The sequence below is a fragment of the Scomber japonicus genome, chromosome 9 (assembly GCF_027409825.1).
Source record: "Scomber japonicus isolate fScoJap1 chromosome 9, fScoJap1.pri, whole genome shotgun sequence".
Classification (NCBI taxonomy): Eukaryota; Metazoa; Chordata; class Actinopteri; order Scombriformes; family Scombridae; genus Scomber; species Scomber japonicus.
Window position 1 is genome coordinate 38730425 of NC_070586.1, and position 15762 is coordinate 38746186.

The window sequence follows — 15762 nt, forward strand, 5'->3', positions numbered from 1 at the left end:
TTTAAGTTAGTCAGTCAAATGAGTACAACTCATAATTGACTTGCACCATTGTGGGTGTGTTTCTTCATTTATTGTTAAAATGTAAAATATTGTGTGCTGCGTGCCTGTTATCAAAATACATTGTTGGTGCGATATATTTCTTTTATTGCATTTTACAGCATTGTTAAAAAAAACTCTTGTTAAAGAAAAATACAGTTATGAAATTGAAACAATCCTTTGTATTTGTTCCACATCACATTGCTGTAGATTCTAGTGAAACAATCATCAATACTGTCTTATATAGAGGATTTTACAGCTTATAGAATTTGAATTTGATTTAGTGTTTGCGAGAGACTTGAGACTTGACTTGGACTCTTAACCAGAGACTTGAGACTTGACTTGGACTTGCAAAAAATGACTTGTGAACACCCCTGGAGTGTGGGACTCTTAGTGTTACTGAGGGTCTGTTAGCCATCTGATCATGTTTAACCTCAATGCTTGTATTAATAAATGTAATCAATAATCTATGAACAGTGAAACAAAGCATGCCACCATGGATTCATCACATCAGATGCATGCAGGCTTCACGTGATACAGACACATGTGGAAGCTTCACAGGAGTAAACTCAGGATCAACTGCTCACTGTGATGAACTTAGCTCTTCAGTGTCAAGGCCAGCAGTGTGTTTACTTATCCTGAAGATGGTTTTATATCCTGAGAAATCCATGTGTTTCAGTGGAAAACACTGACTCAGCATTCAAAGAACGGTAGTGATGTTACTTAGAAATAACTATATTTAATTAAAATGTGTTATTTCAACATGTCTGCTTGTGGGGAAAATGTCACATATCCTCAAGTGAAGTGTAGATTTTGTGTAAATGTTTATTTAGTTCCAACAGGAAACTTTCCCAGATAGGATTTAAAAAAAAGGTTTTCTCAGTGTTATTATTCAAGCAAAACAATGAGTAAAATATTGTTTTATGTATATTTGTACTCATTAACCCTTTATTGGGCAAATAATTATATTTGGTAACTTCTGTAAATATCCCAAAATATCCTTCCTTCCTTCCTTCCTTCCTTCCTTCCTTCCTTCTTTCCTTCCTTCCTTTCCTTCCTCCCTACCTTCTTTCTTCCCTTCCTCTTTTCCTTTCTCCCTCCCTCGTTCTTTATTTCCTCCGTCCTTCCTTCCTTCCATCTGTCCTTCCTCCCTCCCTCCTTCTCTCCTCCCTTCCTTCTTTCCTTCCTCCGTCCTTCCTTCCTTCCTTCCTTTCCTTACTTCCATCTGTTCTTCCTCCCTCCCTCCTTCTCTCCTCCCTTCCTTCTTTCCTTCCTCCATCCCCCTTTCTTCTTCCTTCCTTCTTTCTTCCCTTCCTCCCTCCCTCCTTCTCTCTTTCTTTCCTCCCCCTACCTTCCTTCCTTCCTTCTTTCCTCCGTCCTTCCTTCCTTTCCTTCCTCCCTCCTTCCTTCCCTTCCTTCCTTCCTTCCATCCTTCCATCCTTCCTTCCTCCCTTCCTTTCAATGAGTGTCCTATAAAGGGTTAATGACACATTTAATTGAAGGTTAAGATTCATCATCATTGTAAATCATCTTATATGATTATATGATTAATCAGTAAATGCCTGAATCTTGACTGGAAATGTGTGTCAACCCTTTCTATAGTAGACGGAACAGACAGGGACAGATGTTTTGCATCTGAGTGGCTCATTGGATCCAGATGTGGAATGAAGAGAGCATCAGTAAAGCCATCACTCTAGAGATGAGGAAGGATGGAGCACAGCAAAATATGGTGTATAACTATAGTTATAGGTCAGTAGAACTGTATTAACAAAATTGAATTTGTTCATTTAAGGATAAATGATATGAGGTGGTCTAAGTAGATAGTATCTGTATGCTGAGAAATGTATTTTCACTGTTCATACAACCTCACAGTTATTCTGCTCTTATGTTTTTTTACTTTTTAAAACATGACAAGAAAATATGTAGATATGCAAAATGTCACTCACTTTTTCAAATCGCTAGCCTAAAGGAGCTCCCAGGGGATACTAAAAAATGTTATACTTTTTACTTACATACTAAGCATAACATTGATTTATATCCATTAACTTTTCAAGTGTCAGAAAGCAGCAGTCAGGTGTTCATATGAACAGTAAAGAGGTTTTCCTCTCTGTAATCATTCCTCCTGTTCATACTGACTATTAAAACATCTTCAAATGTGCTTTCAGTGGAAGTGATGGAGGACTAAATCCACAGTGTGTCCACACAGTCATTTAAAAGTAGATGATCAACTTCTATTGAGCTTCAGCAGTGTGAGTTAGTCATATCAAGTGATATCTGACACATTTACTGTCTTTTTACCATCAAATTCCCTCTTAGTGTTTCCTGTTGAGCTGTGGTGGAAGTATAGTAACAAAAAGACTTTGCTACTAAAAACATTGTAACGTTGAAACATAGAAGATGAAGATTTGAAGCGTCAGATCAACTTTTAAATACATGTTTGCAAATTAAAACAGTACAATCTGTCATTATAAAGTACCTTTGTGTTTATTACAAAACATATCCAAAATATTTGCCCCTGGTGCAACAGGAGGACTCATTATAATTGAATTAATTTTACCTTCACCCACACCACATCTGCAGTACTTTACATGAGTAGTATATGAGATGAGTTAAGCTGCACATACCATGCATTGGCAACGCAGTAGAAAATGCAGACTGATTAGAAATGTCTGTCCTTGCATCTGCAGTGTCAACAGGATTGAATAGAGAAAGACATGATGGTCACTGTGATGGATTACAGTACCTGACTCAAGCAAACTGCAAGTCTCTGCAAGCCTTTTTCCATACATAACACACATTTGAAGTAAATGGGTTAAAACATGCAAAACTCTGCTGTTGTCCTTCAGTCTTTTCTTTGGTGCTGAAAGTGCAGTGCAGCTGAGGCATTTCTGTAGTTTCTTTATGAATATTATTAAAAAAAAAATCTCAAAATTCACGAGTGAATGATTTGTTGTGTGGTTCAGCAGTGCAGACACCTGAATTAGATTCATCCTCCTTTTGTAAAGGACACAAGCATTGTGTATGTCCATACTGTTCTGTTGTGTACATACAGGAGATAGAGCAGCCTTTAAGGAAGGCTGGTAAGTGCTAGTTTTAAAGTGCCTTTTGGATCCAAACCATAATTCACTGATAAATTAATGTATTCATTCTTTAAGTCAGTCATGTTTGTCTGTCCTCTAGTGGTTGAACCAGGACTCGTCTGCTCAGCTGTTGTGGACATTATGTCCATAACAAACTTCTTTAATGAAGAAATAATTTTTCTCAGAATCACTTATAAACAGCACTGTTCTTCAGCTCCCATGTATAGCTACACACATTCAACAGAAACACTTAGCATTTAGCTAGTTTCTATGTTAAGCATGCTCCATTTGGCAACATGAAAGCAGAAATGTTTCATTTGAACCCAAAGAGCTCACAGCATTGTTACCAGGGAAATAAAAGAAATCTGTAATTAACTGCTCAAAACCAGCTCCATAAAATACAAAGAGATACAGAAAATGAATGTACTCCCACAGAATAGTCTGATTGGCTTGTATGGATCATGTTCATTTACAGCATAGTGACTGGTCAGTGACACTCCTGTGTCTCTTTGAAAGCACTTGGCAGAAGTCTGAGGTCTGCTTCCATTGATGAATGATTAGTCCCTTTCAGATAGTCCATATTTATTTTCCATGCTGCTCTCTGGCTCTCAGGAGGCTTTCTTAGTGCATGTTCCTGGAGTCACCTGTAGGTCCGCCTTAGATCTGCAGACAGAACAGTTTGTTATGGAAGAAGCCTTTCAGGGACAATGTCTTTAATGGCTAATGAATACATCTCTGTAAAAGTAAACATAAACTAAACTGAATGTTCAGTGAGCCGGCTCATTCACGAAGCTAAGAGCATTGCTGAATAAGACTTAACCAGTGTAATCCACATGTGTATGACATGTGTGTGTCTTCCTGCAGTGAACACTAGCAGCATGTGTGTGAGGCACAGACCATGAGGACTACTGACTCTGTGTCTGCACCATCAATATTCTCAATGAAGCTATTTGCACATCATTCACAACGATTATAGTGTATCTCAGTTTAAGTACTGCTGTCTGGAACCTTAAAAATATATTTGCAATGAATCACTTTTTGAATTAATTACCTATTTCTTATTACTGAAACATTTAATTAAAATAACTGACTAAAGGGACCAGCTGATAGAAGCCTCTGATGTCATGAATACATAATGTCTTGTCTGTGGAGAGGAGGATTATTGTTCCTCCTTTGTATGCATATTTGTCCTACAGATACAGAATGACTGCCTACCTGTGGCAATCAGCATAAAAAACATGTATTCACTTAAATGTTATGTTTTTTCCTGATTTCAAATATACATTATTACTTGTGTTTTAATGTGGCAGCATCTGGTGCTTCTCATAAGCTGATATTTTATTAATTTGACTCAATGTCTCTGTCTGTTCAGCAGAGTATAAATAAAAGTCACTGACTCTTACCTGTTGTGTGTCATGTGACTCTTGACCAGGTGGCCAGCTGCCAGAGCAGCCATCAGTGAGAGCTCTCCAGCCAGCACGGTGGCACACACCACCCTGGCCAGCTGCCGGGCGTTCTCCCCTGGACAGTCCTGACTGGCTCCCTGCACACCCAACATCTGCAACAGGAAGAGAACATGGTTTCACTTTCAGTATCAACAAAGCTAAATATGTTTCTGTCTATGTTCAACATTTAAAACAACAATTCCAACAGGATTTATTTTGTATTTATCTGACATAGGTGCCTTAAATGTGTTTGTGTGGGTGTGTGTGTACCTGGAGGCAGGCTTGTTGAGGGGGCAGGTTGGTCCCCCCTCCCACAGTGCCCAGCTCTATAGAGGGCATGGTGCAGCTGATGTACAGGTCCTCCCCTGTTGGTCCTGATGCCTCCATCAGGGTGATGCAGTTACTGCTGCCCACTGACTGAGCTGGATCCTGGAGGTCACACACACACACACAGTACACACACATTAACAAATGAAACATAACATCAAACTGAAATAAACATTTCCTGAGAAGTGTCAGTGCTGTACCTGTCCACAGGCGATATAGATGGCTGCAACCAGGTTGGCTGAGTGAGCGTTGAACCCACCGATGCTGCCGGCCATGGCTGAGCCAACCAAGTTTTTATTGATGTTCACGTCCACCAGAGCTGCTGTTGTTGTCTTCAAAACCTGCAGGACAGAGATGAGGACTATAAGTGTGTTTGCTCATAAAATAGGGCAGAGACAGACATGAGACATGGAAGAACACCAGTGCTGTCATTGACACGTTTCCTATAATACAGATTTCTGTTACTGGACACAAGATCACAGACTTAGACAATGGAATAGGTAGTAAATGTTGGCAAAAACCTCACAAAGTCTGAAAAAAGTCATCAATAAAAAGCTGTGCCTACCTCTCTGACCACTTTAGCGGGGATGGTGGCCTCACAGACTGCAGACTTGCCCCTTCCTTCAATCCAGTTGATAGCAGCTGGTTTCTTGTCAGTGCAGTAGTTCCCACTGACAGCCACGAGCTGCATCTCTGGGAAGTGGTGCTTCAGTCTATTCAAAGCCTGTTCTGTACCCTGAAGGAGGACAGTACATATCTTACAAATTTTCACAGTTCTATAATGTGATAACGTGGATCATGCTGTCAAGCTACTGATGTGATAACCTAAATAACGTGATTACCTAAAATAAAACAGAAACCATTTTTGGGGAAAATGATTTGACTTGTACTTAAATGTTTGAACTTGGATCATGTCCCATTCGCTAACATGGAGGGGGGCGGGACTTATGACCTATACTGCAACCAGCCACTAGGGGGGCGATTCAGATGTTTTGGCTTCACTTTTGGGGAGCAGTCATGATATGTATCTTTATATACAGCCAATGACAAAACACATGCACACACTTTATAAATCAGTTACCTTAGAGATCATGTTCATCCCCATTGCATCTCCTGTCTTGGAATGGAAGCGTATGTACAGATTTCTCCCAGCTAGACCAACGAGCAGCTTCTGGAGCCGAGCAAACCTGCCAACAGCAACCACACACTTGATTCTTTCCCACAGAAGCAATGTGGAGTCCAGACAACAAGACTTTGAATTCTACTTGTGTCCGTGTCAGGTGTCATATTTACCTGCTGGTGTTGTCAAAAGCCTCTTTGATGTCCTGGAAGCCATCGGTGCTCTCCAGCCAGGCCTTGACTTCAGCAGCTTGGCAGGCAGAGGGTAGCCTCACTACGGGTCCTCGAGTCATGCTGTCAGCCAGGATACGACTGCTGGCTCCTCCTGACAGCTACAGCAAACAGGGAGAGACACAAGTCAGATACATCACATGTCACTACACGATGCCATGACAACAAGACTGTTCACAGCAACAGTAAAGAGTCTGAATCACTAGAAAAGGGCCATATAGTGAAAACACTTATAAGTTTGTTAGATTTAAGCACAAAAACATGGCTAGTATTAGAGAAAGATGGGGATCATGGTTAAAAGAAACCAGCCCTACATTCTGAAAGGAAATACTCTACTGCTTAGTAGGATTGGATGATGGGTGATTCCATTATTTTGTCCACTCTGATACTACCTGTAAGACTTTATCAGTTTCTTAGGGACACAACATAACTGACACTCACAGCGATTGCTCGACATCCTCGGTTGGTGCTGGCAACTAAACAGCCCTCGGTGGTTGCCATGGGAACCTGAAACTGCTTCCCATCCAGATGCAGCGGTCCGGCCACGCCCACTGGAACAGGCATGTAGCCAATCACATTCTCACAGCAGGTGCCCATAACCTGGAGAAAAGAAACATTAACAACAATGTAAAAAGCAGACTTCAGTGTGTGTGTATGTGTGTGTGTGCGTGTGTTTGAGTGAGTCCACACCTTGGAGTAGTCGTAGTCGATGTAAGGCAGGGAGGAGAGTGCAGAGGGAGAGGGAAGCTTTGCTGATATCATCTGTCTGCGTATGGCCACTCCTCTCTCTGGTCTCTCCATCATGGCCTCAAGTTTGTAGGCGGGGATGTGTTTGGAGTTGACCAGCACCATCACCTCGGCATCACTTAGGAAACGAGGCCCCAGCTGTAGGACACACAATCATACGGTAACAACAATTATTCTCCTCTGTGTTGTCTGGCAACACTAGTTCTATGAAAATTATTAACTTTTTATTATTATTATAATTAACTTAAAACTGCATTCTATCAAAAGGCCACCAGGGGGCAACTGTTTCGGTCAAAAGGACTTCCATCTCTATACAAGTCAATGGAGAATTCACCAACTTCTCACTTGATTTCTAACCTCAGTAAACGTTTTCAAAATGTGTTTATGGTCTCAATCGCTAGTTTAAAGCCTTCTTCAATGCAGTATGATGTTCATTTGGGACATTTTGGCCTCCTTGATTTTATATTTGACGATAAAGCAGGATATGCATTAGGGCGTGGCTACGTCCTGATTGACAGGTTGATTGCCCAATGTCCTCGAGATCCAGCCCTCGCAACCTATCGCAACCTCCCCGCTCAGCCGTTGGCTCCACCCATGGCTCCGCCTCATGCCAATATAAGTAGAATCCGTGTTTTTATTTTTACCAGCATGCACCTGAAATTTTCAAGATGCCGCTGCCCAGATTCGAAAATATTGGCTTTCGAGCAGCAGTCCACAAACCAATGGCTGACGTCACAGATGTTAAGTCCATTTCTTTTATACAGTCTATGGTTAAAACTGTCCTAAAAAAAACTCTCAAGATTCATCTCTGTCCATATCTCACAGTTTACGTCTGTGGCTGTAGACCTGGGTGGATGTGAGGTCACGAGAAGCCTGGAGGAATCAGTGCGAGTCTCTTTTCTACTGGCGTCATGCTCTAATTGGTTCATCCTCAAAGAGAGAGTGGAGTGATTAAGCTCATTACAGCTCAGTTAAATCACACAACTGCCTTAAATCCCCCAGCCTTATTGGGCGGGGCATGACACGGCGACCTCAGGGAGCTGGGAAGTAGGCTGAAGTGACGTAACCGATCGGCCACCTGAGAGGAATGTTAGCTGAGTGTATGTGTGTGTGTGTGTGGGTGTATTACCTCAGGGTTGCTGAGAATGGCCACACATTTGTCCAGGTCCCTGGGTGTTGGGGGGAGGATTGGTTGAGTGGTGTCAGACTTGAGCTCGTTTTCTTCCTCCCCCACGACAAAGATACTCATTGGCTGAGGATCAGTAGCTGGAGCAGGCAGGGGACGGATAACCTCATCTAGGGGAACAATATATATAAGTACTAGTGCTATTAGAAGAACACACTGCAGCCTACAAACTGAGCCTTAGACGTACCCCTCTCTTCCTTGATGGCTGGGGCGGGGTCTGCAACACTCTGGGTGGTGGTGGGGGCGCGGGGAGCGGCTGGCTCCTTCCTGCAGCAGGTCTCGGCGGGGCGTCGTGGTGTCAGGGCAGGGGCGGACATAGTGATGGGGTTCTTCAGTGATAACGTAGACTCCATCTCGACCTGCTCGAAGAAGATGTACTTGATGGCCAGAAGCAGGGCCAAGGCCAGACAGATCACCTGCTCTATGTCCATGGTTATCATCCTGCAGGAGGAGAACAGGGAAACAATGTTGATGTGACGTTTGATGTTACATAATATTCATAGATAAGAGGTAAAGAGAGTAAAAGATTGCAGAAGAATATTAGTACATTGGAAATGTGCATGCTCTCTTTGCTCCTCTGGGTGAGGGTCCTCCATGTTTTAGATATATACACATATGCACTGAAGAAAATAAGGGGGGGGGGTAATGTGTTTATGGCTATGTGCATACCTTGTATCATTGATGCTCAATACAGATTTTTATTTAGTTTAAAGGAAAAGATGTAGTAAAAGATGGCATACCAAAAAAATGATTGAAAAGCAGCAGACATTTAAAATGAGTCAACACAGAAAAAGAGATGAATAAAGCGTGTCTTCTTGACTATACTGTCACACAGACCCCTGTCCCTCAGTTCACCCCAAGCACACTGAAACACCAACACTATCTGCATAAAGAACACATTTAATGACTTTTAAGACCTTTTTAAAACCGTTTTAAGGAAAAAATAATACCAAAGCAGGATGTTACTGTTGTAGTGGGTTGCAATGGAGCTCATATTGAAGTCATTTATATAGGACTGTAACTAATGATTAGTTTCATTATAGTTCCAACTGATGATTAGTTTTTACTTTCATTAATAAGTTGATTGGTTGGTTTATGTATAATAATCAGAAAATAATGATAATAATGATAAATAACATAAAATAAATATAACACAAATATAATTACACTTAAATCAAATGTAATACCTTAACCACTTTTTTAAGTATATGTGGGGACCCTGCAACACTCACTGTCACACTCTTGAGAGTCTCAGGTGGAGAAAGAAGCTGTTGTAGTCTACAAATGTAACAAGATTATGTGGACAAACCCTGAAACTGTTTTTCTCTTAGGCCTAAGGAGACTTAACCTGGATCTTCAGCAACCTGAACCTTTGAGACATGCAGGGCAAAGGTATGCTGTTGCTTTTTCACTTTATCATTGATTTATAGATCTAAAGTTCAGAAATCCTCCGCTGTAATGTCTAGGATAACATCACCACATCGAGGTCTTACAAATCCATCTAAACCTCTCATGTCATAGTATCCATAGTTTAAATTGAAACAAGCCTAACTAGGGCTGGGTGATTATGGCAAAAATCAAAATCACGATTAATTGAACTTGAACGATTATCTCCTCCCTTGATGAACAATGATGTATTTTCACAGTTTCTTTAGTTTAGTATTTTCCTCACACATGAGAATCTTTAGGGAGTGAAAACAAAGATGTTTTAAGGTGTGCCGCTGGGGTTAATGTCTAGTTTACTTGATTAGAACTATGTAAAGATCATGGTTTGGGTTCAAATGATCACTGGAGACAAGTTTTCTCAAAGATATGCAACCTTTGCTGTCATGGCAACAGTGAACACCACCATCGACATGAGCAAGATTAAGTCCATTAGAGTTTCTAAATGTCGGTTTTGATAATTTTTAGATTAATTGCCCAGCACTAAGCCCAAGAGAAGTGTGTGCTAACCTAGTCAGGTAGAAGTGCCAGAGGGGTTTCTCTGGCTCGATCCTCCTAGGGGACAGGTTGTCCAGCTCCATGCCGACCTGTGGCATGCCCACTGTGGTGTTCGACAAGGGCTCAGCAATCCACCGGCTATGAGCATGAACCATCACCAGACCTAGAGACTGCACACAAAGCAGAGTGGACAAGTCACACTCATATTCAACTAGAAGACAATGGAAGAAAAGTAAAGAAAGTGTGTGAGGTGTTACCATGATCATTTTAACTCTCTGGGTGACGGGGTTGGGTTTGTTGTCCTCCTCTTCCTCCATCACTCTGGAGAAATGGCTCAGCTGCCAAATGGGATGGCCCTCCTGACTCTCACGGGACAGCTATGGAACAGACACATCACTGTCAATCTTTCATTACCACACACACACACACACACACACACACACACACACACACACACACACACACACAGAGAACTCTTACCTCCAGCACCAGTGAGACACATGCAGGGAAGAATGTCATGAACACAAAGTAGTTGGCCAAGACAGACATGCAGCCAAAGCAGCACATGATTTCCAGCTGTCGAACACCTGGAAGTAACAAGAGACCTGTGAGGACTCACATACAGTAAGTAGAGGCCAGAATGCTGTCAAACTGTAAATTGGTGTCATCATCAGCTAAGAAGTGTGATTGAATATACGTGACCAAATAATGTATTTGCTGGCAGTAGTGTGATGATATGCTTGAAACAAACTGATTCGTAATCTATCATTTCAGCTTGAGGGCGGTTTAGGGTAGGGCAGTTCAAATATCCAACACCTTCAATGTTCTGTAAAATGTGATGGATGTTTTTCAAAGACATGTAAATTTGGCTAATCTAGTTTAAAGATTGTAGATTGTAGACGGTCACATAAATACAGTACAATTCATTTAGTAGTATTAACACTCAACGTCTGGGATTCAAATCAATAATAAAATAAGAATTAAAATGTTCTTTTCTTATATCAAATAAAGATGACATTTTAAATTAAAGTGCATTACAGAAAGCTTTTGATTCTTAAATAAAGTGCTTAGTTTTAGTTCTTATCTGCCACCTCTCAGTCTCTCCTCATTTCTTTGTGTGTATCCGAATGCAAGGATTAGATTGTCTGATTAGCATCATGTGAGAAGAAAGAATTTAAGAAAGAATAACATTTAAATGAGTTTGTCTTCACCCACACTCCCTGATCTCACTGAACCTGAAGAAAGCTGTTTGACTGTGTTACGGTACCTGACATGGTTCCCACTCCAATAACCAAGCACTCCACCAGAGCGTCTAAAGTGAAGGTGGGTCCCAGCACTGCCATGCCACGAGCAATGTTGTCCCTCACTTCATCCTGGAAATGTTACAGTAAAAAATAAACAGTCGAGTCTATTGTGAAATTTCATTTCATGTTGGGTGTTTTCACATTGGATTTCTTCGTACCTGAGAACTGGAGCTTAAGGCAAACTTAGCAAGAGCGCACGCTTTGGAGAGATCGATGAGGAGCAGAAAGAAGGGAAGAGCCTCACTGAAACACAGAACAGAAGCAATGAACCACTGGAGTTTCTAACAGAGGGAACGGTAGAATTAAATCATTAATTAATATGCACTTACTTGAGACCAGTGAGCTCTTTATCCAGAAAGTGAATCACCACAGTGCTGAACACAAAGCTGGAGAATATGGTGAAAAGGCCAGCAATGCCTGCAAGAGAGTGGATAAGGATTTAAGTTATGCTTTGGTTAGGTTATCTTCTCCCTGTGTGACACCAACAAAAGCTCTCTCAACAGACTTATCTCAGGTGTTCATTTTAACAAATACCTAGAATATATTTGGATCCAAGTTGTCTCAGGTTCTGGAACTGGAAGTAGATATAGACAATGGCGATGCAGCGTGTGATGGTCAGGATGATGATGTCACTGCTCAGTATTTGCTGGAAAAGTGGAAAAGTGGATGTGATAAGCATCAAAGTAAAAATAATACAAATCCTTATGTTAAAGTAAGGCATAATCACTTCTGAGAGCTGCTATATTTCCACTTGCACTTAAAGTTGGTTGATTCAGAAACATCCAGGAGAAAAAACTGATTGTGTGAGATACTGTATGTGATGGGCTCGACTGGATCCTGGAATATTTTGGCATTCTGAAGAGCAAAAAATGGAACGTCTATTTCATTTTGATGTTTTGCAAGTTTTGTGGTAGACGCCTGGAAAAGAAGTATACATATATGGTTTTTTTTCTTCTGCTTTTTCGTATCTCTATTGATTATTTATGCTGGATATTGTTGATCTCATTATGAAGGAAGATCCTGTTGCTTTATTTCATTCTTTAATCTTGTTGGTCTTTGTTGTTATTTAAAAAGGCATACACAGTACTTTAACCCTGGTATGTATGAATTTGTGGTTGCTTGTAAGCCCATGTGTGCTAGGCATATTTATATGCATGACATGGTATACAAATCTCAATCAATCAATCAATCAATCAATCAATCAATCAATCTGTATTGCCTCTATTTTATGATAACCACACGTGTCAAAGACTAAAATGTAAGTATTATCTGTCCATGCTTTGTGATAAAATAAAACACAAACTTTATGATGCCAAAATCTTTATCAAGCTTGGATTTGATGTTAATTGATTGATCCAACAAGTGGAAGCAGTAACAATACACAGTAATAAGAAACAACTAGAATGTGTGTAGAGGAAAGACCAGAGAATAAATATTTTACAGCCTACAGAGAGATGATATTCACTTTCTCTTCGCTCAAACAAGACTAAGACTCTACTACTGTACTCTGGCCCAGCAGTGCTCTGAGCAGAATGCTACTGTCAGCGTATTTACATGCTCACAATAACAAAGCTAACATGCTGATGTCTAGCAGTTTAAGTTTTGCATATATTTCACCACCTTAGTTTAACATATTAACATGTTAACAAAGGGGTATGAATGCTATATTTAATTGAATGGCGATCCATTCAAAGGTTGTGGTGATATTTCACTCTGACGGACTATGAGAGATCATTTAATGAAGTCATTAAAGTAACTTATTTAGGGACCATGAATGCCTGTGAGAAGGCTCACGGCAATTCATCTCATTTCATCAGTCAGACTGAACAGCTGATTTATTGTATATTGCCATACTTAGAAACATGGATTTACAGTTATTAGTGACCATGTATATTATGGGGATAGATATTTTGTTAGAGCTAATAATGCACACTCTCCAGTCAACCAAGCATTATCTGTGGTAATGGTGTAATAAAAAAATAGTGCTTATCAGAGTGACATACTGTGTTTGAATGTAGGTCGGTGGCTCACTGTACATTGTTTGGTGGTGAATACACTATTACAGATTATCTACATCATCTCATTCACTCACCTCCTCTGTTTTGGGGCAGTCAAAGTTCCATCCACAGATCTGGTCATTGCCGGTGAACATGTTCATGGACATCATACAGATGGTGAGGGTGACTGTGCCAACGATCACCTCCCAGGGGTGGGAGGCCACCAGGAGGCCATGCATACGGAACAGACGGGTCAGCATGGTGTAACGGAGCTCTTGAATAACAGAGAGGGAGAATATAACAAAGATGCCATTAAAAGAAATGTAGATGATGTGGGGGAAATGCTGTTCAAATAGAACAGGCGAAGTCAGAAGTTAAGAGGAACACAAGCAGAAAAAAAATGCAATCGTCAATAATCTCTGGATCTTCTTTTCAAAAGGACATTATGTAAAAGCTACATTTTTCACTTAAGAGCTCCTCCCAATGTGCGTGTACACTGGGAGGAGCTGCGAAGTGAAGAAACCTGTCAGCTATAGTTTTTGATTACTTTGAAGATCACGTTTTGTTCTTTTTAAATTAAGTTATTCAGTTAAAGTTAAATTCTGTATTTTTATCTTCATATTCAGACATTTAATAATTCATTGACATTGTTGAACATGGTGTACTTGTCATTTTAAGATGGAATACAAATGATCTTGGAGTTGTTTTAAGCTTGTGATTAGCCAGAAACACAATAATAATCCAATTTAAAATATAGCCCTCTGTCATTATATCAAACAAATGTAATACTGCTGTGTGGTACAACTCTGAGAAACAATGCTATGACATCAGACATCAGCCAAAAGTAGTAGGCCTGAGACAGACATGCAGCCAAAGCTATAGGCCTATACTTTTCTAACTGTATTTCCAACCTGAATATGATATGAAAAGTCATAGAAAAAATAGGAGGCTGAATAAATAAATTTAAAAAAAAAGTAAACTTTTAATTTGGAATATCTATATTGAAACGTGCTTATTTTGATCATTAATTGAAGACATAGAAATGTTAATGGCACATTTAATTATTGGATCAACATTTTTTACTGTATTATTTAGTCTATATTAAATCAATTAGCTACTTTATACCCAGTTTAAAAAATGTAAATAAGATTGCGACCACTCCAAGCTTACATGTTTAAATAATGCACATACTGTAACTACATATTACTTTATGTGTTATACTGTGTGTTAAATACACAGATGAGAGAAGCTGCTTTGTGTTCATGCTGTGAACAGTTTTGAGTTTATCTCTTCTTGACTTGGGCCAGTGTCAGTCTCAGACTTTCTATTCAATGAGCCAATATCATGATTAATATCCGCGTAGCGAAGCTGTTTTGCGGCTTTTGTCCGTGCTGCGTCTATTTTTGCCGGACCGGCGAGCACATTTAAACCATACCAGACGTACTCACTACTGACTTAAAAACATGAAATAGTTATAAGAGTGACTTACCTTGAAAGGTGAAGAAAGTGGAAGAATGAGAGTGGGGACAGGTGGTGGGGCGGAGAGCAGACGGGTCTGACCGGACCTACGGAGAGGCAGCTACACCGACACACTGAGCGGCTTCGGTAGCTCACTGAGGCCCGATGGAACGAACGATGGCACGCTCCTACATCATCCGACACTTGAGCCAATCACATTGGTCACCTGCTTCACGAGGGCTTTATCCACGCCCCGTTTCCTAGACGACAGCGGTAATGGGGCGTGGTCATGAGGAGGACGCCTAATCTCACCACTGCACTGACACAGAATGTACACCGTGGATGTGACAGGATTGTACAGCAGACACGAGCCTGTTAGGGAGTGGGCTCGTTTCTGTAAGTGTTATTTGTACATAGATACATGGAATACACTGTTTTACAGTCTTACAGTGGCTTTGTGAGAGTTCCAGTACACATATTTATCTGCTTTATTTAGCTTTTTTTGTAAACATATTTATCTGCTTTATTATACCACTGTTTTGTCATCAAGCTTCTGCTCTTTTACTCAGTTAACCCTTACATACTGTTCAGGGTCTAATTTGACCCATTTTTTATATTTAAGAGAAGAAAAAAAAAGATTAAACACTTTTCTTTTAGCCAATTTTGGCGACTTTTCTTCAGGTGATCCAGAATATACAAAAATGGAAATATTTTACAACTTCCTAAAAAGGTTCTACAGCAGGTAAATACACAAAAATACACACAAGGTTATGTATAGAGACTAATTGAGGGGATACTTAGAAAAGCCTGAATATGAACAGTATGTAAGGGTTAAATGTCACCAATGAAAACTTTATAAGAAATGTATTTATGTCCACCCTCGCTGTTTCT

At 40.3% G+C, this 15762-nt stretch overlaps 1 protein-coding gene across 1 annotated transcript; it reads right to left on the reverse strand.

Annotated features, from left to right (window-relative positions):
- Nucleotides 1–2498: 2498 nt before the first annotated feature.
- Nucleotides 2499–14996, reverse strand: LOC128365272 (3-hydroxy-3-methylglutaryl-coenzyme A reductase-like). Its single transcript, XM_053325947.1, has 20 exons — nucleotides 14903–14996; nucleotides 13509–13687; nucleotides 11951–12062; nucleotides 11746–11833; nucleotides 11575–11659; nucleotides 11380–11485; nucleotides 10593–10699; nucleotides 10370–10489; nucleotides 10125–10282; nucleotides 8359–8612; nucleotides 8115–8281; nucleotides 6929–7123; nucleotides 6680–6838; nucleotides 6182–6339; nucleotides 5970–6075; nucleotides 5454–5624; nucleotides 5089–5229; nucleotides 4832–4990; nucleotides 4520–4674; nucleotides 2499–3779 (listed from the first exon to the last, which is right to left on the reverse strand). The coding sequence occupies exons 2-20, from the start codon at nucleotides 13671–13673 to the stop codon at nucleotides 3725–3727; spliced, it is 2661 nt and encodes an 886-aa protein (XP_053181922.1). The 5' UTR covers nucleotides 13674–13687; nucleotides 14903–14996; the 3' UTR covers nucleotides 2499–3724.
- Between the last annotated feature and the right edge of the window lie 766 nt (nucleotides 14997–15762).

Excerpts from the sequence above, each read along its gene's own strand:
- LOC128365272 (XM_053325947.1), bottom strand. The coding sequence starts at position 13,673 with ATGCTGACCCGTCTGTTCCGTATGCATGGCCTCCTGGTGGCCTCCCAC. Across the intron at positions 6,076-6,181 it reads GCTTTTGACAACACCAGCAG|GTTTGCTCGGCTCCAGAAGC; the intron begins GTAAATATGACA and ends TGCTGTTGGCAG. Across the intron at positions 5,625-5,969 it reads GGATGAACATGATCTCTAAG|GGTACAGAACAGGCTTTGAA; the intron begins GTAACTGATTTA and ends GTCCTCCTTCAG.